The sequence below is a fragment of the Clytia hemisphaerica genome, unplaced genomic scaffold (genome assembly GCF_902728285.1).
Source record: "Clytia hemisphaerica strain Z4C2 unplaced genomic scaffold, Clytia hemisphaerica genome assembly, whole genome shotgun sequence".
Classification (NCBI taxonomy): Eukaryota; Metazoa; Cnidaria; class Hydrozoa; order Leptothecata; family Clytiidae; genus Clytia; species Clytia hemisphaerica.
Genome location: NW_027103528.1, coordinates 3,384,035 through 3,407,464, shown reverse-complemented (window position 1 = coordinate 3,407,464; position 23,430 = coordinate 3,384,035). Strand labels below are relative to the sequence as shown.

Here is a 23,430-nt window from a genome sequence, read left to right as displayed (position 1 = left end):
CAATCCAAGCCGGTTTCTTTTGTTTATAGTTGTGGCTTTTCATCTATTACAAAGGTCCCTCTGTCTCGTTTCATAACAATGGTAACAATGTCTTCAATAAAATCTAATCAAGTTTTGCCCTGTCTAAGCCAATCAGAGTCATCTGTTTAAAAATTCTTTTTGAGAAAATTTAGCCAATCGGAATATTTCTTTGATAACTGACCAACCAGAGCTCTTTTTGATTTGTTTCTATTCTTTTGTTATAGAAAGTGACTTTTTTTATATCAATACTTTTCACAAAAGAATAATTTTTAAATACGTCTTTTCTGTTTTTAACATAAAATCAAGTGAGAAATTGTGTAAACAGTAGTTTTGTGTGAGTTGTAAAACCTTTTAATCTTGTCTACCTCTGCAATAATAAAAGAACTTCAACTCTATTTTCGAAAACCCTTTTTTTGCCTCTTTATACTTCGAGGCAGGGTATCCAGGAGTGTACCTTTGCGGCCAATTAAGTTTTTGTGTTCTAGACATTATGCTTTATACTTAATTGCACTGCGTTTTGGTACATTACACTACGTTTTGCTACATTGCACTGCGTTTTGCTATCTTACACTACGTTTCGAAAGATCAAAGTTGGAAAACTCGGTTTTGCCAAATATGGTTTTATTATTATTTTACAATATCTTTTGTATGTCCATGAACATGTCAATCTTCGTGATTTGAAAAGGAAATATGAAACTCATAGACACTCTCCTCCATAGAGTCAAAGAGATGGTTAAGTCTATTTATAACTTTCCGAAAGTAACAATAAGTCTACTATTTGCATGAGGCACATATTTCTATTATTTACATATTTTTCGTTTGAGGTCATTTCACGATTTCAATATGAGAGAAAAAAAATCAAAAAATATTAAAATAGTTTTAAAGATCTTTTGGTGTGTTGGTGGTTGAGGGGTTTCATTATTTTTTTACCGGAGTATACTGATGATATTTTTGTATTTCTCCAGTTACTACATAGGGCTAGCCCTACATGAGGCTCAAACTGTTCTTAATTTTTAGCACTTTCAGCCTCTAACTGTTCTTATTTTTTTTAGGTATTTTAGGTTAATTTTCCTATTTTTTCCGTATTTTACCTAATTTGGTCCCATTTTCGACAAAAAACAGACAACTCAGCCTTGGGCTTATATTCTTGAATTGTTCTTAATTTTTGGCCATTTCTTGTAAAATTGTTCTTATAAAAAAAAGTGTAGCCGAGATGTGGTTTGAAAAAAACACAAAGAATTTGAGACTGTTTGAGAGAAGCAAAACTTGAAATAACCTGAAATGTAAAAATTTCTGATTTTTTAGATGACAAATACAATATACCTTAAACTTCAGTAACTGTATCGGTACTTTGCGCCTTACTTTGGCTTCAAATGTCATTTCGACCAAAACGAGAAAATTGGTCAAAGATACGGATGCACGATTGCAATGATTGATGGTGATGATGATGTTCTCGTTTTATAACAGGCTACGCTCAGTACGCTTCAATGCCGTTAAAAAACCCAATAATTTACGAATTTATTTTTCGACCAGCTATGTTAACTTATGGTGTATGGGAACAAGTGCGTATAGACCATGTTCAAGAATTCTGTCTTGTCAGTTTCGCTCAAACTATTATGTCACACCATAGGCTTGTTGGTACTTCTGAACCTTTTCGCATGACAACTTCGACGAAAAACAACGTTATTGAACGCTTTTGGCCCGAGATGAATACGCGCGTGAACTACCCTCTTAAACGTGCATTGAACACTATCATAGCTAATGACATCACGGACACTCTTGATGAAAGTGATCCCGTATTCAAGTTTTGTTTATCCTGGCTTGCGTTGTATATTTCAAAAGACGCAGTGGAACATTTGCTCAATTCATGGAACCATCATCGAGTACCAGGTTTTAATGGTTGCATTCCCGCAGAGAACATGCAGCAATCTATGCACATGGCACAAGTTGTAGAATTTTTGGTTCCCTCGACCCCTGAGCTTGTTCGAATGTACCCGAAGAAAGGGGAGGTCAGCTTACTCGTGATCCACAGTTTGGCATCGACCCGTTTTGTGCTACAGCAGACCTTTATCAGTCTCGTCATAGGATTTTTGTGGCAAATACTCCTGCCCCTGAAATAATTTTTTCACATCTTGTCCATGGTGATTATGATAGCTTGGAACACGCTTTGCGATTATTCCACTACTTAACAACAATATTGTAATAGTGCGTTTAAAATAGTAATAGTGTTTTTAAAAACGATATTTTTTAGTGTTTGTATACGTCAGTCTAGTCGGCTTCCGAAAATGGAAGTTTTTTTGAATCCAAAAATTTAAGTTTTGACGTCAATGGACCATCTCAAGTCAAAACCCCCAAAAATCGCCTAACTTTTTCAAAAGAACTTTTTTGACTTTAACAAAGGATAAATAAATGAGGTTAACTTATTTTTATTTGCTACTTTACATGCTAACTCAAAATTTATTCAGGTTCACAATGATATATACATTATAGAGGTTAAGTGTTGAATTTAAAGAGATATTCTTGGTCAAAGTAGGGTTAAGAATATGAGGTTAACTTGCACTGAGGTTAACCTAATGGTCCTTAAAGATAGACCAAAATTGGTATGAAATGTGAGGTTAAAGTAAAAATAAATGATTGGGTTTTACTATTTAATGATTGGGCAACAAGGTAGGCTAGAAAAAATGAGGTTAACATTTCAAGTAGGGTGTAAAATTTGAGGTTATTTCACAAAAACACCATAATTGTGAGGTTAACAATGATATTTCAGTCTAATTTTGGATATCAGACAAACAGTACCCTATTATCAAAAACAACTAAACATGAAAAATTATATTTTGGTATAAAAAGTGAGGTTAACTCGTATATTAACTTGAGAGACACAAGTACCTGAGAAAGGGGTTGATTTTAAGCTTTCAGATAACCTCATAAAAAGAGAAAATTGTGTGATAAAAATAGTGGGATCCATTATTCAATGGTTGAGGAACAAGGTAAAGTAGAAAAAATGAGGTTAATATCTTAGTTTGGGTACCAAAAGTGAGGTTATTTGTGAATTGGGCTTATAGGGTTTTTTAATTCTTTGTTGTATACTTTAATGACTTATAAATCTGTTTTTGATATCAATACTGAGCTTAAAAGTAAAGCTTAAGTGTTAATTAAGTCTGAATTAAAAATCTTTGAGGTTAACTTTTTATCATAGTATACCTTAAACGTTTTTCGTTCAGCTGTTTAAGTTTGAAGGTATAAGCTAAAACATCCTACTTTTTCAGGTTGTTTAACCTCATTTTAAGAACTTTTTTGGTCTATTTCATATTTTTTTAGCTTAGTTACTTTATGAAAACTTTTAAAAAATAATTTTGTTCCTGTAGCTTTAATAGAATACAACTATTTAGGTCAATTAGAGAAGCAAATTTCTCACATTTCTTAACATAGAGTTCTAATTTTAACCTCAATTTTTAACCCTACGTTAGAGCAAAGATTGTCAATTTCATAAATCCCCTATTGATCTAAGCTTCTAGTATCATTTTACTTTTGTCCCATAACTTAATACACATGCTAGCAGAAGATATGGTTAAGAATGTGAGGTTACTTGTTACCATTTTTTTAACCTCATGAATTGCACCTTCCTTGTGGGAAATCTCTAACCTTTTTTAAACAAGCTTGATATTTGAAGCCTTTTTGATGACTCCCTAATAATTTTTTCCCCAATAATTCAATAAGCGTCTCTATATTTTGAGGTTAACAAAAGTCTATAAATTGTCATATTAACCTCACATAACAAACCTTTTTCAAGTTTTTTTTTCATTTTTGGGTATAAGCCATCAATTATGACCAACCCTCAAAATTTCAACCTTTTTAGATAAAAAATGAAGATTATATGGCCAATTAAGTAAATTTTCCACTTTTTCCTCAAAAAAATTAACTTTTTCTTAGGCGACATTGATTTGAGATTGTCCCAATATTGTCGCCAATTATGGGTGATTTCAATTGAAAAATATGAAAATTTTGCCCGATAGATATTTTTTTTACAAATGCTATCGTAAAATTTCATCTTTCTTCCATCACCCTATGTATCAGAAAATCTCAAGAGGTACGGTTTTTTGAAAATTATCGGCAACCTTTTTGAAAGCAAAAAAAACTTCCATTTCTGAAATCCGACTAGACTGTACATATTTAGTTAAAAAAATTTAAAATGACGGAAAAAAGGCGAAAACTGTATTTTTTCCAAAAGACTGAGCCTTATACACCCTGTTTTTGTAAGAACCGTGAAAAGTTATCTCTCATCTCTCAAAAGGGAGAAATTATATCGTAGTCACCATTGACCTTTGTTGAAAATCCTTCCAAGGTTTCAAATCTAGCCCCCTCGAGCTTTTACAGATTTGTGATTTGGACCTATACAGCCCCGCCTTGGGCTTGTTCTTGAATTATTCTTATTTTTTGGCCAGTTTGAACTTCTTGTAAAATTGTTTTTACAGAAAGGAGTATAGTCTGGTATAGTTGTACCGGTTGTATTATTTTCTTTTCAATCTTCCGTTCTTATTTTTGACTATTTTGATCATGAAAAAAATATTTAGAAACAAAATTGGTTTTCCTATCTGCATTAAACTGGACTCTCGAGAAGTAATTTTTATTTCATAGTTTTTTTATGATTTATATTTTGTCAATTTCACAAAAAATACACCTTTCCCGTAATTCAAATAGGGCAGGTCTAAAACGCCTAATACCTACTACTTAATACTTACTACTTAATACTTAATACTGACTACCTAATCCGTTTGGATACTTTACAGACCAGAACTTCCAGGCCCTGACTCTCCTTCGCATGTTCGAAATCTCTAAGTTTTGTGAAATTTGAATGTCAACACATAAGTCTTTGCTTTATATTTACCCAATGTGTTATCTAAAAGAATATTTAAATATTTGCATTAAAGTAAATATTTTCTTCGCCCCATATAAGTACAAAGCAAAAGGTAATTATCTTAGTTTTTTTCTTTTTCCTGCTCTCTTATGACTTTGATCTAATTATAAGAAAACATATGTAAATATTCAAATCAATTATTCTTATACACCCCTGTCTCCTTTATAAAGATCCAATCGGCTAAAACGTTATTTAAACGCTCTTCGAAATCAAATATAGGTCATTAATTGTATCCTTTTGTATTATCTGCATCATATGGAGCAGTGTCATAGTACTTCTTGAGATTGGCTCGTAGGGCATTATATTCAATAACTATAATAGTATTTTTGTCAAATAATGTCACTTTGTCAATAATAGGCAAAAGTTCAATGAGCACCTCCAAAAATTATCTCTTTTAGCATTTTCTACTAGAAATTTCTATCTAGTGATATTTAAAGCATCTTATTCAGCACATTAATAATTCTTACTATAATGAAGTTTAAAAAGGCAATATTAAATGACCTTGTCATTATTCTTGCTCGAAAGGGCCATTTGTAAATCAGGTTTGTAATAAAATCAGGTCATGTCTAAATATTCTCTGCGTGACATCTACTTCAGTTACGTCTGCTCCACTGAAACAGGGGCATACTTACTTATTTTAAAATTTCAGATCGACTGATTCTTATAAATAAAGCTAGTATGAGCTAACGAAATATTTTTCTCCTACGAAAAAGTGTGTCTCGACAAAATGTGTGTAGTCTGTAAACTTTATAGAAAAAGCGCGGGAAAATAAAGTGAAGAGCAAAAAAGAGAGAAAATACTTTCATGTCTTCAAAACGTTATAAGACAAAAAGTTGAAATTTTTTTAACACCAAATTTTCAGATTAGGTCGAATTTGGCATGCTGATTATTTTAAAGGTATTTTCGAGCAATTTTGAGGTATATACAGTAAATATTAAGTATTAGGTAGTAAGTATTAAGTAGTAGGTATTAGGCGTTTTAGACCTGCCCAATTCAAATATCACCCGGGAAGGTGTGTGCTCCACCGTTGTGTTTAAAAATTTTGGGAGGTAAAAATTCCGTTTTGCTTGAGATTGCTTAAGAAAAGTCAGTTTTCGTGTTCTAACTTTTGATGCCCAATTTTGATCTGATCTATTTTGTTGCAGCATAGTATAAGAAAGCCGCGGCTGGAATATGTACCGCATTGTCTTTTGAGTTAATTGCTGTTCCATCTCTGTCTCCGAGCTTTATAAGAACATCAAGATGCTCAGTTTATTATTGGTAGATAGTTTTTGAAATTTTTCCCTTATTCTCCTTTACAAAAAGCTTTTTTATTGCTAATTATATCTTTGAATCTGTACCCAATAGAACACTTGAACTAATTTTGGACATATTTTAGGGGTATTTTGTGGAAGCAATGGTTTTTTGCCAAAATTGAAATTATAATTACCATATTCAAGATGACAACTTTCCTGTCAGTTTGAATGATAAATTTTGAAGGTACTTGATGTACTTTTTTATTGATTTCTAAGAATATTTCACTGAAATATTGTGAAGGCATTCGAGGCACTTTATTAATTTTTGAGTTCTTTCAGCCCAGCCGTTTTGTGCTTGTTTAAAATTCTTATTGTTGATCTCTCCTTTACAATGATTTTATAATGCAAGTGTAATATCAAAAACAAGGGCATATCGTTTAATGTTTAAAACGCACTGACAAGTAATTATTAACGACAAAGCAATAAAGTTTACCATTAAAGATGCTACATTACTGATTTCTTGATCAACAAATAGTCATCAAATACGACAGAGATAGAACAACAATTTTTTATATATACCAGTTCTTGGTGATAAAAGAGATTGAAATAAAATAAAAAAAGGATTTTTTCTTCGAATTTGTTTTTTTTTTTTGTTCCATTGTTAAAAATATATATTTTCCAATGTCTTGATAGTTTGTTCGAAATTACTTCCGGAAAGAAAAAAATGAACGAGAGCAATCGAATTTGTTAACGAATTTTCTTCTTTTGGCAATATTTGCAAAATAAAGTAATAAAATTTCTGTTTTATGTGGCTAAACTATTTTACACTCCTGGCAGCTGCAATGCAAGGATTGCAGAAAATTGCTCTAGTGTAGCCCCGGGGGGGGGGGTACTAGGATTGATGGGTGTCGGGTATGTGCGTGCCAGACCTCTGGACCCTTACCCTTAGAGAGACTGAATTTTGGTGAAAAGGTGACCCTTAGAGAGACTCAGTGTAGAAAAACCCAACCCTTAGAGAGACTTTTTCACAAAAAATTTCTATAATGGGCCAAAGAAATTCGATTTTTAAAAGAATTTCTCCAATTTTCGAAAAATTTCTCTAATTTTTGAAAAATTTCACTTTTTTTAAAAAGGTTCTCACTTTTTTGACTTTTCACTTTTCTTTGACCCGAGTTTGTGAAGAAACCGACCCTTAGAGAGACTGATTTTGACTTTTGTTGTTTTGGTAACCCTTAGAGAGACTTTGGGAGGGTGAAAAACCCTACCCTTAAGGCACGCACATACCCAGCACCCATTTTTGCCTAAGTACCCCCCCGGGAGTGTAGCCTTAGCTTTAGTCTGGGGAAAATATTGTCACTTTGTTCCGTCACTTTTACCTGACCGACCAAATTTCTTTTTAATTATTACTTGTCCTCGGTCAATATTTCGAAATTTGTCGTATTTCCCGACTTAAATTTCCAATTTGGTCACTTTTTTAACACAAGTAGCAAATGAAACAAACATTAGCTGAATAATTAGTCTCTTATAACCCCGTTTTTCTCCGATAAGGTAAACGTACCTTTCCCGGGATCCTGCACTGTGAAAATAGAATTTTTATATACAAATCCCAATGGGGGGGGGTGTACTAGGTTTGCGAGGTGACGGGTATGCCCGAGCCGAAAAATCGAAAATCGACCCTTTGAGAGACAAAATTTTGATATTTTTGGGAACCTTAGAGAGACTTTTCCCTAAGTTTTGGTAGATTTTACCAATAAATTTCTTCCAAATTTTGGCAAATTTTCACCAAATTTTGTTCAAATTTTCTAAAAATGTGACCCTTGGCGAGAATGAAATTTTTTAGTGATTTTGGGACCCTTTCAGAGACTAACTTATGAATTTGTACCCCTTTGAGAGACTTTTGAGCTATGAAAAAGGGCTACCCATGGCTCGCACATACCCGTCACCTGTCTTGTACAAGTGCACCCCCCCCCGGGCCAAGAATCTTGCCGGGCGGTACTTCGCTTTTTTCCATTGAAATGCAAAAGTAAAACTAACTAATTTCCCGTGTAGTATTGTGCAATCGATATTTTCTTTTTCAAGTTTTTGAGCTTCGGCTGTTTTTGTTTTTTTGCAAAAAGTACACAAAACGAAAAAAAGAAAAAACATCTTCGAAAGAGAGTGTCTGAGATTCGGAGAACCAGGGAAGAAAAGATAAGATGTTGATTTGACCACAAAAGCACATTTGTTTGCGTGATCGAAAGCAAAAGTTTTTTTTCTGATCGCGTGATGTTCCCTGTTTGGACAAAAAGATTTGAAGTATTCTTTTTATAAGAATGTCAAATCTTTTCTTAGTTCTTGTTTTTAAGCCTTAATTTTGTCTAATTTTTTGCATGAAAGTATGTAGAGTATCATCGTAGGTAAAAGATGGCTGAAGCAGATTTTCAAAGAAAATTTTTTTCGGCTCAAAAAAACGCATCTTTAGCTATAAGAATCACTATTATTATAAGCATAGGTCGATGTTCTTAACCGAATTACTCAAATTCTAGACGAGATAAATCATTATTTGCTCATTACATTAAGTCATAATTTGGAAGAATGTTTGTGTTTAGACACGAAATACTGGTTGCTAGACATGTTTTTATAAGAAAATTGGCCTACTTTAATCTTTTCTATAATCACTTATCCAATTACCTATCATTTATTAGCTTTTTTCGAGATGCTCCAAGATGCATAACTGTAAACCTTCGAATGTGACGGAGCCTGATTTTTGAGAAAAAGATATTGGACGAATTTCAGCCAAAAAACGACCTTGAAAAGCCGATGATACGTTGGGAACGAGGTTAAAATGGATCCCTTGCGGGGCCCGCAAAAATAGCCCCTCGATGGAAAACGAGACCTTAAAAATAGTAATCAAACTTTACACATGCACTCTCTATGTACGCTCCCGGGGAGAACGTTGAGCGTTATGGATAAAAGCTTTAAATGGATTTTGGAGCATTTTTGCTTTCAGTTTTTAGTTTTGTACATAATACTATTTACAAATTACCCAAACTTGATCGCCTCACGTTACTGTTAAAGTTACTGTTTCGGTAGTCCATTCCATCATAGATTTTATGTAAAGAAAAAAAAACATATTGCAAAAAATTATATTCTTCTATTTGACATTGGAAGACCTACTACATACAAGTACAAACTTTCATGAGGTTGCAAAATTGCGAAATTTACTTTCTCGAATTTGAGAAAAAGATTTTCGCGAGCATAAACTTTTCCGAATCAGAGCACCAGTATGGTGGCCGAGAGCTGCCACCATTTTTTTCTTAAAATGAATTCTAAAATGAAATTTTTCTGATATCAAATTAAATTTTTGACTAGTTTTTCTTTCATTTCACTAAAAAACTTAACCAAAATCAAATTAATTCGAAATGTGAAATAAAACGAATTAACTTTTAAAATGAAATCAATTTAAAATGAAATCAACTTACTTTAAAAATGAAATCAATTTACTTTTAAAATGAAATCAATTTTACTTTTAAAATGAAATCAATTTACTTTTAAAATGAAATCGTTTTTCTGGCCATAGCTCTAAACCACATGAAAGGTACTTTCCCATGTGTACTGGAATTTCCCGTTTACGCGCGCAACTAATAAAAGAATAAATAACTGCTATAAAAGATTATTACTCTGGCGCAGCAATGGCTACGAATACGAACGATTGGCTTTATGACAATAAACTTGAAAGCGATCTTAACACATATGTTAATCAAAAGCTCAAAAGAACAGAAATTTTAGACTTTGTTAAAAGAGATTTTCCACAATATCCATGGAGCTTAAGAACTCTGGATCGACGGTTAAGGGCCTTTGGCATACGATATATTGACTCAGATGTTTCAATAGACGATGTTCGTGAAGTTGTTGGCTTGGAGCTTGCTGGCCCTGGAAGACAGTTAGGTTACAGAGCCATGCAGCTTAAAATTAGGCAAAACTATGATATGAAAGTATCTAGAGACCAGGTGCACGATGTAATGTACGAAGCCAATCCACAATTGTTGAGAGATAGACGTCCAGCATTCAAAAAGAAGAAAAAGAAAATCCCATTTGCAACGAAAGGCCCTAACTGGGTACTATCAGTAGATGGTCATGATAAACTCATGGGTTATCAAAATTGGACTTTTCCTGTTGCCATTTACGGCTGTATTGACACAGCTAGCCGAAAAATACTATGGCTGAATGTATGGGTTACGAATTCTAAACCAGAGCTTATTGGCCGATGGTATCTAGATTACCTCTTCGAATATCGAATTTTACCATGCTATCTACGAGCAGACAAAGGAACCGAGACAGGAACAATGGCAACAATTCATTCGTTCTTACGTGAAAAGCAAAATGACTTGGAAGAGCCAGGAGATTCGATAATATATGGTCCATCAACCAGCAATCAAGTAAGAATAGCCATGAGGCACATTTACGCGTTTTTTATAAGCATCGGGTAATTTTTCATTTTTTATAAGCATGATTATAGAAAGTCAATTTTAGCATTTTATTGAGCCTCAAATTTGCAAAAAAAATTGAGCGAATTGTAACTGTAAATTGAGCCTTTGTTTATAATTTGACTAAAAAAATGTTTCCTCCTTTAGATCGAAAGATGGTGGAGGGAACACCATGAAAGATTGGAAAAATATTTCAAAGATGGTCTTGTATGGTTAAAGGAAGAAAATCATTACGATCCATCTAATTCTAAACACAGGTTATCTTGAATTTCTCAGTTTTAATTATTATTCTCAGTCTTATTATAAGGCGTTTCATTATATCTTATATCAAGAGGCCCAAGGGCATGAAGGCCCAGAGCTAAAAATAAAAGGTTATAACGATAACACATCATGATTGTTTCTAGCCTACCCAACAAAAGGAGCAAAAAAAAACATGACGAAACTCTGTTTTGTATTTTGTACTCTTCGTGCATAGAAACACACTTCTATTAGCCGAGGTAAAAATAAGAAAGTGAAAATAAAAGAAAGGCTTCGTGACTATATAAAACCTACTAAGAACTAAGTAAAAAATGAATAAAAACTACCTATATGTAAAAAATAAAAGCTTTAAAACCAGGGTAAATGAGTCTGCGGAAAATTATAAACTTAAACCTTAACATTTTAGAAACATTTTGGCTTTTATCATGATACCTCTAATACAAAATCAGTTGGATGAATTTAAAGACGTAATATGGAACCCACACCGTATACGATTTCAAAAAGACACTCTAATGGCAGATGGCATACCAAATCATATTTACGACTTTCCTGAAAACTATGACCTCGAAAGATGCGGTAAGTTTTGGGTAAAAAACACTCTGGGGAAGCAGGGGAAAGGGGGATGTTCAAAAGTGATACTCTTAGGCCCGCTAATAAGATCATAAACAAAAGATTTACAAAAAAATAAAGCAAATAAACCTTTTGTCTTAGGTTTCGACGTACAATTAGAAGACCTACAAGAGGCTGCAAGATTGTCTGGCGTTTTAGATGTACCAAACGATTTTCTTTCACAAAATGATCGGCGATTATGTGAAACAATTTTAAGCGATCCTGAGAAAGTAACACCAGAAGATTTCGTTCAAAGTTATCTTAACCTGAGATATTCAATCAATTTCGAACAGATGGAGGACAACACTTATGATTCCAACAATGAATAGAATAGTGTGTGTATATATTAGACATAAATGTAAAATATTTTCAAAAACTACTGTAAATTTTAAATGTTTTTATTTTATTTCTTGAAGTTCAATAAGTTTACAATATTTATTGCATTTGTGAGATGACAAAAAGTTCTTGATTGCTCCATCAGTTAGATTACCCATTGTGAACTTAAGAGCACCATCTGAAACTGCCGTATCAGAAGTAGCAATTTCTGGGTCATATAAAACATAGTCTGACCCCTGAATATCAAAAAGGATAAATATTCCCTCTGATTTCTCATACGTGAAGTGCGCCAGACATTCGGCCTTTGCCACCAATGTTGGGTTTGATGATCGATGTTGTACAATGCCAGTATTGTTGATGTACTTTTTGAACTCGCCTTCTACAAATTCCTCAACCATTACAATTTCGTTGGTTCCTTCCACTACGCCAAAAAACGCTTTGTTATATCGGAAGATCTCCCCAAATTCTTCACCAGGGCATTTTGCTTCAACACGTCTTTGCATTTGCGATGCTAAGTTTTTAGCTAGCATGTGTACTTGAACAGCCTTAAGTGCAAGACTTTTCTCAGACTCTTTGTTTGTTAGAAGTTCATTTATGTCCTTCAAGTGCCCAAAGAACTCCTCCTTAAATTTCTTCACGACAAACTTTTTCTTTGTTTTGAAGCACGTTGCCTTGAAAACATTTCTAAAAGCTCCTTTGGCAAATGCAACATCTTCGATATCGAAAAGCCTTGTGGCGTCATACAACCATTTACTAATATCTACGTCGAATGAAGAAAGCTTAATTGACACCGGCTCCTTTACCTCGTACGACAATCCGGAACCAGCCTTCATCATTGCTGAGAGTGATATACTTTGGGCGTAATCAACGGGTTCACCTGGCTTCGGGACGCTCCGTCTATTGGGAGCGCTGGTGCTAAATGAAGGCAGTATGACACGCTTTGAATCTGATTCATCTCTGTCATTTGATCCTGAGGGCGATACAACTGATGAATCTGGCAATGGCTTGCCAACTACCGAAACAAATCTGATATAAATAAGTTTGAAATTTTTCACGTGTGCTAATTTCGTACAGGAGGGCCCGTTTTGAGACGCCAAAACATCACATTTCTTGGAGTTTATGTCTAAAATTCGATTTTTGTAGTAATCCACACACGCAAATTTAATGTTTTCTATGCTTACTTCGTCAAAATGAAAAGGAATAGACTAGTAAACTAGTCGGTTATTACTTATAACCTTATAATAAAACTGTCAATCAAATAATGTAAACACTAATTAAATATTCAGCGCGCGTGAGAGAAGAGGGAAATAACCGACTAGAAGCTACTTCCAGCGCCTTTTTTTCTTCACCTAAAATCGTAAGGAGAGACGTACAGATTTCTGTATGTCTGACCCGTGCGGGATTGCATTTATTTTTCTTTCTGTTTATTGCATTTTTGGCGTTGTTACTAAAAGAGGTAACGAGTGGTAACGAGTGGTAACGAGTGGTAACGATGTGGTAACGAGTGGTAACGAGTGGTAACGAGGTGGTAACGAGTGGTAACGATGTGGTAACGAGGTAACGAGTGGTAACCAGTTGAAAACGGTGGCCCTAAGTCTCCAAATTTGAATTTCTCGATTCTGGTGGTTTTGCAACAGATGCTGATGGCTCTTGAGGTTCTGCAGCAAGACCTGGCAGATCTGGTGAATGTGCAGTAGGAATTGGAGATTTAGGCGTACGTTCTAGTGGAGTTGATGGATCTGGTGAATGTAATGGTAAAGTTGGTTGTTTGGGTGAATGAAATGGTGGAATTGATGGTTCTGGTGAATGTGAATCAAAGATTGATGGTTCTGGAGGTTCTGCATCAGGAGTTGGCGATTCTGGGGAATGTGCATCAGGAGATGGTGATTCTGGTGAATGTGCAGCAGGAGTTGGTGGTTCTGGTGAATGTGCAGCAGGAGTTGGTGGTTCTGATGAATGCACTGGTGGAGTTAGTGGTTCTGGTGAATGTACAGCAGGAGTTGGTGGTTCTGGTGAATGTGCAGCAGGAGTTGGTGGTTCTGATGAATGCACTGGTGGAGTTAGTGGTTCTGGTGAATGTACAGCAGGAGTTGGTGGTTCTGGTGAATGTACAGCAGGAGTTGGTGGTTCTGGTGAATGTACAGCAGGAGTTGGTGCTTCTGGTGAATGTACAGCAGGAGTTGGTGATTCTGGTGAATGTACAGCAGGAGTTGGTGGTTCTGGTGAATGTAAAGCAGGAGTTAGTGGTTCTGGTGAATGTACAGCAGGAGTTGGTGCTTCTGGTGAATGTAAAGCAGGAGTTGGTGGTTCTGGTGAATGTACAGCAGGAGTTGGTGCTTCTGGTGAATGTACAGCAGGAGTTGGTGGTTCTGGTGAATGCAATGGTGGAGTTGGTGGTTCTGGTGAATGTGCAGCAGGAGTTGGTGGTTCTGATGAATCCAATGGTGGAGTTGGTGGTTTTGGTGAATGTGCAGCAGGAGTTGGTGGTTCTGGTGAATGTGCAGCAGGAGTTGGTGGTTCTGATGAATCCAATGGTGGAGTTGGTGGTTCTGGTGAATGTGCAGCAGGAGTTGGTAGTTCTGATGAATGTACAGCAGGAGTTGGTGGTTTTGGTGAATGTACAGCAAGAGTTGGTGCTTCTGGTGAATGTACAGCAGAAGTTGGTGGTTCTGGTGAATGTAAAGCAGGAGTTGGCGATTCTGGTGAATGTTCAGCAGGAGTTGGTGGTTCTGGTGAATGCAATGGTGGAGTTGGTGGTTTTGGTGAATGTGCAGCAGGAGTTGGTGGTTCTGGTGAATGTGCAGCAGGAGTTGGTGGTTCTGGTGAATGTGCAGCAGGAGTTGGTGGTTCTGGTGAATGCAATGGTGGAGTTGGTGGTTCTGGTGAATGTGCGGCAGGAGTTGGTGGTTCTGATGAATCCAATGGTGGAGTTGGTGATTTTGGTGAATGTGCATCAGGAGTCGATGCTTCTGGTGAATGTACAGCAGGAGTCGGTGGTTTTGGTGAATGTACAGCAGGAGTTGGTGGTTCTGGTGAATGTACAGCAGGAGTTGGTTATTTATGGTGAATGCGCAGCAGGAGTTATTGTTTTTTCCTTCCTTCATTCATTCATCCATTTTATACATAAAATACGCCAATACGAAGAAAACAAATATAGTTATTCAAAGAAGTCGTTCTATTCTTTTAAATAATTAATGATTTTTTCTTCAAGTTAAAAAAAAAAGGATGCTTCGATGATTTGCACATTACATTTACAATTATACACCTCAGAACACCCCTTAATTTATGCTCCAGTGGAAGAAATAAACACAGTGCATTCAAATTCAAAACTTTAGAAGCCACTGTGTTGGGTTAAATTTTTTTTTTTTTCTAGATAGGTCAGAAACTTTTTTTGCTTTTTCGTCATTATTTGAGAATTTATTTGTTTTACCACTGGGATTGGGATTGAAACAGCATCCAATTTTTCAATGGTTTGACCATTTTGCCAAATGACGTCAATCAAATGGGACTTTGTTTTAGGAATATTTCCACTAGAGTGGGCGATGGGAAAGATTCTCGGTCAAATGGACAAAAGCGTATAAGATAACAAAGAGGTCATGCAGCGTCAGACAATTTTCGGAAAATTAACAAGGGGGCGTTTATTTGGAACCTAAGAGTAAGCTCAAAGTCTTCAATTAATAATGTACATTTACCAGAACCATTAACTTCACCATCACATTCTCCAGAACCATTAACTCCACCATTGCATTCACCAGATCCATCAACTCCTAATGCACATTCACCAGAATAATCAACTCCACCATCACATTCACCGTCCCCACCATCCCCACCATTGCATTCACGAGAATGACCATCCCCACCATTGCATTCACCAGATCCATCAACATCAGCATTATATTCACCAGCATCATCAACTCCACTATCCCATTCACCAGAACCACCAACTCCTGCTGTACATTCACCAGAAGCATCGACTCCTGATGCACATTCACCAAAATCACCAACTCCACCATTGGATTCATCAGAACCACCAACTCCTGCTGCACATTCACCAGAACCACCAACTCCACCATTGCATTCACCAGAACCACCAACTCCTGCTGCACATTCACCAAAACCACCAACTCCACCATTGCATTCACCAGAACCACCAACTCCTGCTGAACATTCACCAGAATCGCCAACTCCTGCTTTACATTCACCAGAACCACCAACTTCTGCTGTACATTCACCAGAAGCACCAACTCCTGCTGTACATTCACCAGAACCACCAACTCCTGCTGTACATTCACCAGAACCACCAACTCCACCATTGTCTTCACCAGAACCACCAACTCCTGCTGTACATTCACCAGAACCACCAACTCCTGCTGTACATTCACCAGAAGCATCGACTCCTGATGCACATTCACCAAAATCACCAACTCCACCATTGGATTCATCAAAACCACCAACTCCTGCTGCACATTCACCAGAACCACCAACTCCTGCTGTACATTCACCAGAACCACCAACTCCACCATTGCATTCACCAGAACCACCAACTCCTGCTGCACATTCACCAAAACCACCAACTCCACCATTGCATTCACCAGAACCACCAACTCCTGCTGAACATTCACCAGAATCGCCAACTCCTGCTTTACATTCACCAGAACCACCAACTTCTGCTGTACATTCACCAGAAGCACCAACTCCTGCTGTACATTCACCAGAACCACCAACTCCTGCTGTACATTCACCAGAACCACCAACTCCACCATTGTCTTCACCAGAACCACCAACTCCTGCTGTACATTCACCAGAACCACCAACTCCTGCTGTACATTCACCAGAAGCATCGACTCCTGATGCACATTCACCAAAATCACCAACTCCACCATTGGATTCATCAAAACCACCAACTCCTGCTGCACATTCACCAGAACCACCAACTCCTGCTGTACATTCACCAGAAGCACCAACTCCTGCTGTACATTCACCAGAAGCACCAACTCCTGCTGTACATTCACCAGAACCACCAACTCCTGCTGTACATTCACCAGAACCACCAACTCCTGCTGTACATTCACCAGAACCACCAACTCCACCAATGCATTCATCAGAACCACCAACTCCTGCTGCACATTCACCAGAACCACCAACTCCTGCTGCACATTCACCAGAATCACCAACTCCTGATGCACATTCCCTGGAATCGCCAACTCCTGATGCAGAACCTCCAGAACCATCAATCTTTGATTCACATTCACCAGAACCATCAATTCCACCATTTCATTCACCCAAACAACCAACTTTACCATCACATTCACCAGATCCATCAACTCCACTATAACGTACGCCTAAATCTCCAATTCCTACTGCACATTCACCAGATATGCCAGGTCCTGCTGCAGAACCTCAAGAGCCATCAGCATCTGTTGCAAAACCACCAGAATCGAGAAATTCAAATTTGGAGACTTAGGGCCACCGTTTTCAACTGGTTACCACTCGTTACCTCGTTACCCCATCGTTACACTCGTTACCACCTCGTTACCACTCGTTACCACTCGTTACCACCTCGTTACCACTCGTTACCACATCGTTACCACTCGTTACCACTCGTTACCACTCGTTACCTCTTTTAGTAACAACGCATTTTTGGAAATGCTCATTTATTGCCCCCGCAAGGAGCGCAGCGACTGAGGAGGCATTCATAGCTTCACGCAATATATTGGAATGGAATCTCGATTTTTTGCGAATTGTTTTTGTTTGTCGTAATCGGCTTTCCGGCCAATTAAGTGTTCCGCAAAAATATGGCGGTAAATTATACAGCGGTAAATGTTATACATATTTTGATATTACGTTATATGCTATTACCATTATTGCGCATTACATTTTATTAGTTTTGATTTAGCATTGAAAAGCTGAAGCGAGTGTTATAAATGCAAATTACAGAAAAAGTATAGTGATTACATCATAACACGAATTACAATATTACTTGTGCAAATCAAAACAAACAAAATGGCAGACTGGTTATGATGATGAGCTGATTCATTGACTGGAAAAAGTGTTTTGTATGTCAAATTTCAAATTTTGTTTCTTGTCTTTGAAACTGAATACTAAATACTATAATTTAGTCAGAAGTTCATTTCAGCAATGATTTCAATTCTTTTTTTGGAATCTTTAAAGAAGTTTCTCGAGTGACTTAGGGCAAGTCTCAAAAACCTAACAGTTTACCCTAAGTTTTCGCTACCAATAGTAGTCAGATTCAGAGATCCACTTAGGGCTCTAAAGTACCTCTATACCTTAATGTTGCAGGACCCGGTGTTACGTAATTAAATATTAACCCAAAAATTAATTATTAAAGAAATTGTAATGGTGACGTCATAATTTGATCGAATTTGGTGACGTCATGAATCGTATAATCGCTATAATATTAAAAATACATGTCCAATCTTTCCCAAATTTTAACCAAAGATGCATCTAACTGAAATGTAACTTTTTTAAAAAGACATTTTGGAAAAATTTGATGACGTCAGCAAAAAATTGTGTTTTTCGATTTTTTGCATTTTTTGCTGACGTCATCAAAACCTTTTAAAAATTTTTCATTGAAAAGTTTGGGACCATTAAGATGCATCTTTGGTCCAAATTTGACAAAGATTTGACATGTACTTATGGAGTTAGAGCTAATTTACGATTTATGACGTCATAATTTGATGACGTCATAATTCACACTTTCTTTAATAATGAATTTTTAGGTTAATATTTAATTACGTAACAGCCGGGTCATGAAACCTTTAGGTATAGGTCATCTAGAAATTAATAATTGAATACCTGAGAATGGGTGCTATTGGTCGCGGATTCGGGATTTGTGATTTTAAAAATATAGACATTCCCTAACTCACCCGAGTTGCTCAAGTTTTCAAATGTACATTTGATATTTTTGTTCAAACTGTAATTTATCTTTGTCTGTTGTTATTATATTTTAATAACTAGCTTTATTGTTTATAGAGCTTCTTGAGCTTTAAAGACCACAGTTGTAACTCGAGAAAGTCCTTCTTAACTTGGTAAAACAAGATACCGGCAAAGTACAAAAAAGTTGAATGTACACATAAGTAAAGTTGAATCCAAAAGTGGTTGAATGTGTTGAATGTCAATCAATGTTTTTTTTTTGGTCTTCAAAATAGATTTACCTCACTTAGAGTGTTTTCACTGTTTGTTCAGTGTGGTAAATCTATTTTAAAAACCTGAAAAAAGTTTGTTTACATTCGCTTAACTTTGCATGCGCACGTTCAACTTTTTCATGCAGTTGTGATAGCCTAAATAACTTACGCTCCAGGGGTTTGGTGAAATAGCTCCAATTCTAGCTTTCCAAGTTAAGGCATTTAACGGTGGTTAGACTAGGCACACAGACAGTCATACAGGAACACCATAAAGTGAGAGTATATAGCTAAAAACTCAAAAAGTTTCGTTTCCTGAAGGCCCGTCTCTTCATTGGTCTGCGCTGCAATCATATCTTAATGGCTTCAATCCTTTCAGTTTGGAGAAAAGACTGCATCATGAAAAAGTACTATGCACTTGAAAAAAAATTAGGCACATTTCAACTTTTCGACTGTACGTCTGAATGGACCACAATGACATTCCTTTATTTTTCTTTTGACTGCAATCACAGCGTACGCAAGTGGAGCCCGGGCCTTAACTAGGATTGGTCTATTTCAGATGGTGCAGAACTTTTTGATAAATTTTATCATCTTATCATCTTACTATTGTTTATTAGGCAAAGTAGCAAAGAGAATTGTTGAAATATATAGCAGCCAATGAAAAATAAACAAGCTATTTCTGATTGGTTAACTTGTTGATTTATTCACTGCTATATATTTTGCCTACAATCTAAGATGTCTGCAGCATTATCGGAAAAGGTCTATTTAGTGAATGATCATGACATATATTGTTGTAAGACAAAACAAACAAACAAGGAGATGTGAAAGTCGGTAAGATAATGACACCATGATTTTCGAAATATGTTTTTGAGAAGCTTTTCCAGCTTTTCCTTGAATTTTATTAAATTGTCAAGCTGCATGAATTTTTCAAGTATTTTGTTAATGGAATATGATTTTTTTTTCAACCAATCAATAAATAATTAAATCAATCAATTATTCCTGATTATTTCTTATGCTTTAATTTTTAAAGCATTAAAAGCTTTGAAAAGTGCATGACATGACCTTTCTGTGGGGGCATTTAGTGAAAGCTATGACTAGTTTATATGTTCCCATGTTCTATGTTACTATGAAATATCATTCAGTCAAAAAAGTTGGATGGATTCTCGAAAACCTAAAAAAAGTTGTAAAATTAAACAACGTTTTTTGAGGGAAGTAGCTTCTAGTCGTTGAAATTCAGAAAAGAGACGCATCTTCACCCCTTCGATTCTTTTAATTTGGAGCTTGATTTTTTGTATATGGGTCTGTTTTCAACGACTAGTTTACTAGTCTAGAAAAGGAACAAACTCTTGTGGTCCCAAGCGTTCATATTTCATCGCTTTTCCTGTCGCTACGCTACTCAATCTCTGGACGATCATTTCACCATCAGTAACTAGATTTGCACCGGCGACTCCTACTCGTTTATCTTCGCCTTTCCTCTTGGCACGAACTGCAGCAGCATGTTTTGCCCATGCTTTCTTTCGATCTTGAGACATTTTTTACTCCTTTGCTTAGGTCTTCTTCTCTGACTTCTTCAATCAATCTGACATCGATATGAACAACCAACAAATAACAACAATCAAAAATGACCCTCGTGGTGTATTCACGAATTGTTATGTTTTCCCCTTAATTGAACATTTTCACGTAAAAAAACAAAAGAACAAGGTTTTGAATAGTCCATTATGTTCTGTACATTTTTTCTTTCGTCGAAGTTCTAAGAACGCCGTAGTTCAAATAACTATTATACAAGCTCCTCCTTTTTGACTTCCCTTCCTATACACGTATACACCTCCTATACAATGCACAAAGCAACTCATTTTCGGAAAAACGTGGTTTTGGGGTATAGTTGTTTTGAGTTATATCCTAAAAAACGATTTCATTTGAATTCACGAAAAAACACATTTTCACAGTAGTTTCAAGTTATGACTTAGAAAATAAATTGATTTGAAAATCAAATCAAAGCAAATTGATTTGATTTAAAAAAAAAGTAAAATGATTTTATTTTCATTTTGAAATTGATTTAAATTTGAAACCAAATGAAAATAAATTTAATTTACTTTTAATATTTTTTTGATTTTGTTTTTTTTTTTTGAATTAAATTATTCGTAAAAAATCACATGACAGCTCTCGGCCACCATACACCAGTACTTATAGCGCTGATGTGAAAATAGGTCTGCGCGAGGGGAGGTATTCTGAGGTATTCTGCTTGAGTATGAGTTTTCGAAGCTGCAGCGGAGGAGATCATCTTTTATTTCAAAAATTCTCTTTACGGGGGTCAAACATAATTTCACGAGCGTGTTTATGTAACTAACTGTTTTTGTTTGATTTTTCTTTATTTGAGCAATTATTAAAAGGGTATTCTTCGTTATTATGCATCAAGTAATGGTGCAATGGAAAATAAAAGATGACTGAATTAGGAAAAGTGAATATAGGTTTTCTTTTTTATAAGCATTATTTGGAGTATAAGATGACTGAATTAGGAAAAGTGAATATAGGTTTTCGTTTTTATAAGCATTATTTGGAGTATAAGATGACTGAATTAGGAAAAGTGGATATAGGTTTTCTTTTTTATAAGCATTATTTGGAGTATAAGATGACTGAATTAGGAAAAGTGAATATAGGTTTTCGTTTTTATAAGCATTATTTGGAGTATAAGATGACTGAATTAGGAAAAGTGAATATAGGTTTTCGTTTTTATAAGCATTATTTGGAGTATAAGATGACTGAATTAGGATGTTATTAAGCAGCAGCTTTGGCTCATTGAAATGAAAACCTATTTTCACTGCGCCGTATTTTTGACAACGTTTAACAGGGAACTAAGGCTCGTTTAAAGATAAAACCTATTTTCACTCTGCCGTAATTTCGACAACATTTAGCCGGGAACTTAGGCTCGTTTAAAGTTAAAACCTATGCCGTAATTTCCACAACATTTAGCTGGAGCCAAGACACACGCTGTTTTATAAGAATGGTGTAAATCCATTATAAAATATAATACTTATAAAATATTCTTACAGCATTCTTAGGTTACGATCATATTTCAGACTTGATTTAACATTTAGTACTTACGTCTCAAGCATAAAATGGCATTTTATGAAAGAAGTGAGCCTTACTTGGGGGTAATTGACAATTTATAATTAAAAATGCTCTAAAAGTGGCATTCTTAGCTTGAGTAGCAAAATTTCATGATGGTGATATTATTAGCATATTCTTAACTTTCATCAAGAACATTCTTATAAAGTGTATTCTTTTAAAAAAGAAAGCGTGTATTAAAGGTCTTTGCTGGAGATGAAACTCTATTTTTACTACCTTATTCTGATAATTTAAAAACACTTTCGTTTCGTTTATAAAATCTTTATAAAGATATTTTTAATACAGTGTAGCTTTCCACGCCTTATAAGAATTAAAGGTGTCTTAAGATTAAAAACGTTCTTATAATAAAATTCACCTAAACAATAGATTTACTCATTTGTGAAATCCTTAGCAAGAAAACTCTACCCCCGTATTAGAAAAGTCACAACGCAGGAGAGACAGTAAATAGCACATCTGTTAATCTATTGTTTACTACTTTTTCCCTCTCTCTATTGAAACCCATTTTCACTTCAACACCTATTCTCACGCAATTACCTATTTTAACTCAAGCGCTGAAAGTACTTCTCAATCAGAGGGTAAAAGTGAGAATATATTATAAAAATTTTCCTTAAATCCGATAAAAACGGTCGCTCTTCGACTTTAAAAAAGAATATGCGAACACCTCAACTTTCGCGAAAAAGGCCAGAATTCGCGAAAAACGCGAAATTTCTACTCGCAAAAGTTTGTACGCCTAAAGTATTTGTCAGGATATGCGGTTGCAAGTTATGCTTCTGAAGACATTATAAAATAGATCAAATATAAGCTAAAACCACAATATTTTATGGAAAATAAAGTGGCAACTCTTGACAACTGCCAAATTAAAAAAAAAAACGGAACTCTTTTAGGGGTTTGGATATCCAATAGACCAATATTCTCCACCTCTCACACTCTTACCGTACCGACGCAATCCTTACCTTACCAAAAAGCAAAGTATGGAATACAGAGTACGTCTACTCCATTCAAATGTTTGGCCCTGAACCCCCTGGATGTCCGAGATCCTCAACGGGGTCCCCCCTTGGATGTCCGGGTCTCCATGAGATCTACAAACCCCTTGGATGCTGGTTGTCCGATATCCTCAATATGGAAGTTGAGAGTCCCGGGTGTCCAGCTGGATGTCCGGACCCATGAAATCTAGAAACCCCCTGGATGTCCGGACTCATTTGAAATTTAGAACCCCCTGGATGTCCGAGATCCTCAACGGGTCCCCCCCCCTTGGATGTCCGGACCCATGAAATCTAGAAACCCCCTGGATGTCCGCGGACCCATGAAATCTAGAAACCCCC

The 23,430-nt window shown here is 35.9% G+C and overlaps 2 protein-coding genes across 2 annotated transcripts in view; one reads left to right on the top strand and one right to left on the bottom strand.

Moving 5' to 3' along the window:
- Positions 1 to 23,430, bottom strand: part of LOC136799581 (uncharacterized) — a 56,012-nt gene that overhangs the window by 8,734 nt on the left and 23,848 nt on the right. The gene's annotated exons all lie outside the window — the stretch shown is intronic.
- On the top strand, positions 9,722 to 11,833 carry LOC136799597 (uncharacterized). Its single transcript, XM_067056320.1, has 4 exons — positions 9,722 to 10,589; positions 10,785 to 10,894; positions 11,302 to 11,471; positions 11,607 to 11,833. Exons 1-4 carry the CDS (start codon positions 9,843 to 9,845, stop codon positions 11,831 to 11,833), a joined length of 1,254 nt encoding a protein of 417 aa, XP_066912421.1. The 5' UTR covers positions 9,722 to 9,842.

What these genes read in the sequence shown, in the direction of transcription:
- LOC136799597 (XM_067056320.1), top strand. Translation starts at nt 9,843, where the DNA reads ATGGCTACGAATACGAACGATTGGCTTTATGACAATAAACTTGAAAGC. An exon ending in GTCCATCAACCAGCAATCAA is followed by an intron (nt 10,590 to 10,784) that starts GTAAGAATAGCC and finishes TTCCTCCTTTAG; the next exon opens with ATCGAAAGATGGTGGAGGGA. An exon ending in CTATGACCTCGAAAGATGCG is followed by an intron (nt 11,472 to 11,606) that starts GTAAGTTTTGGG and finishes CTTTTGTCTTAG; the next exon opens with GTTTCGACGTACAATTAGAA.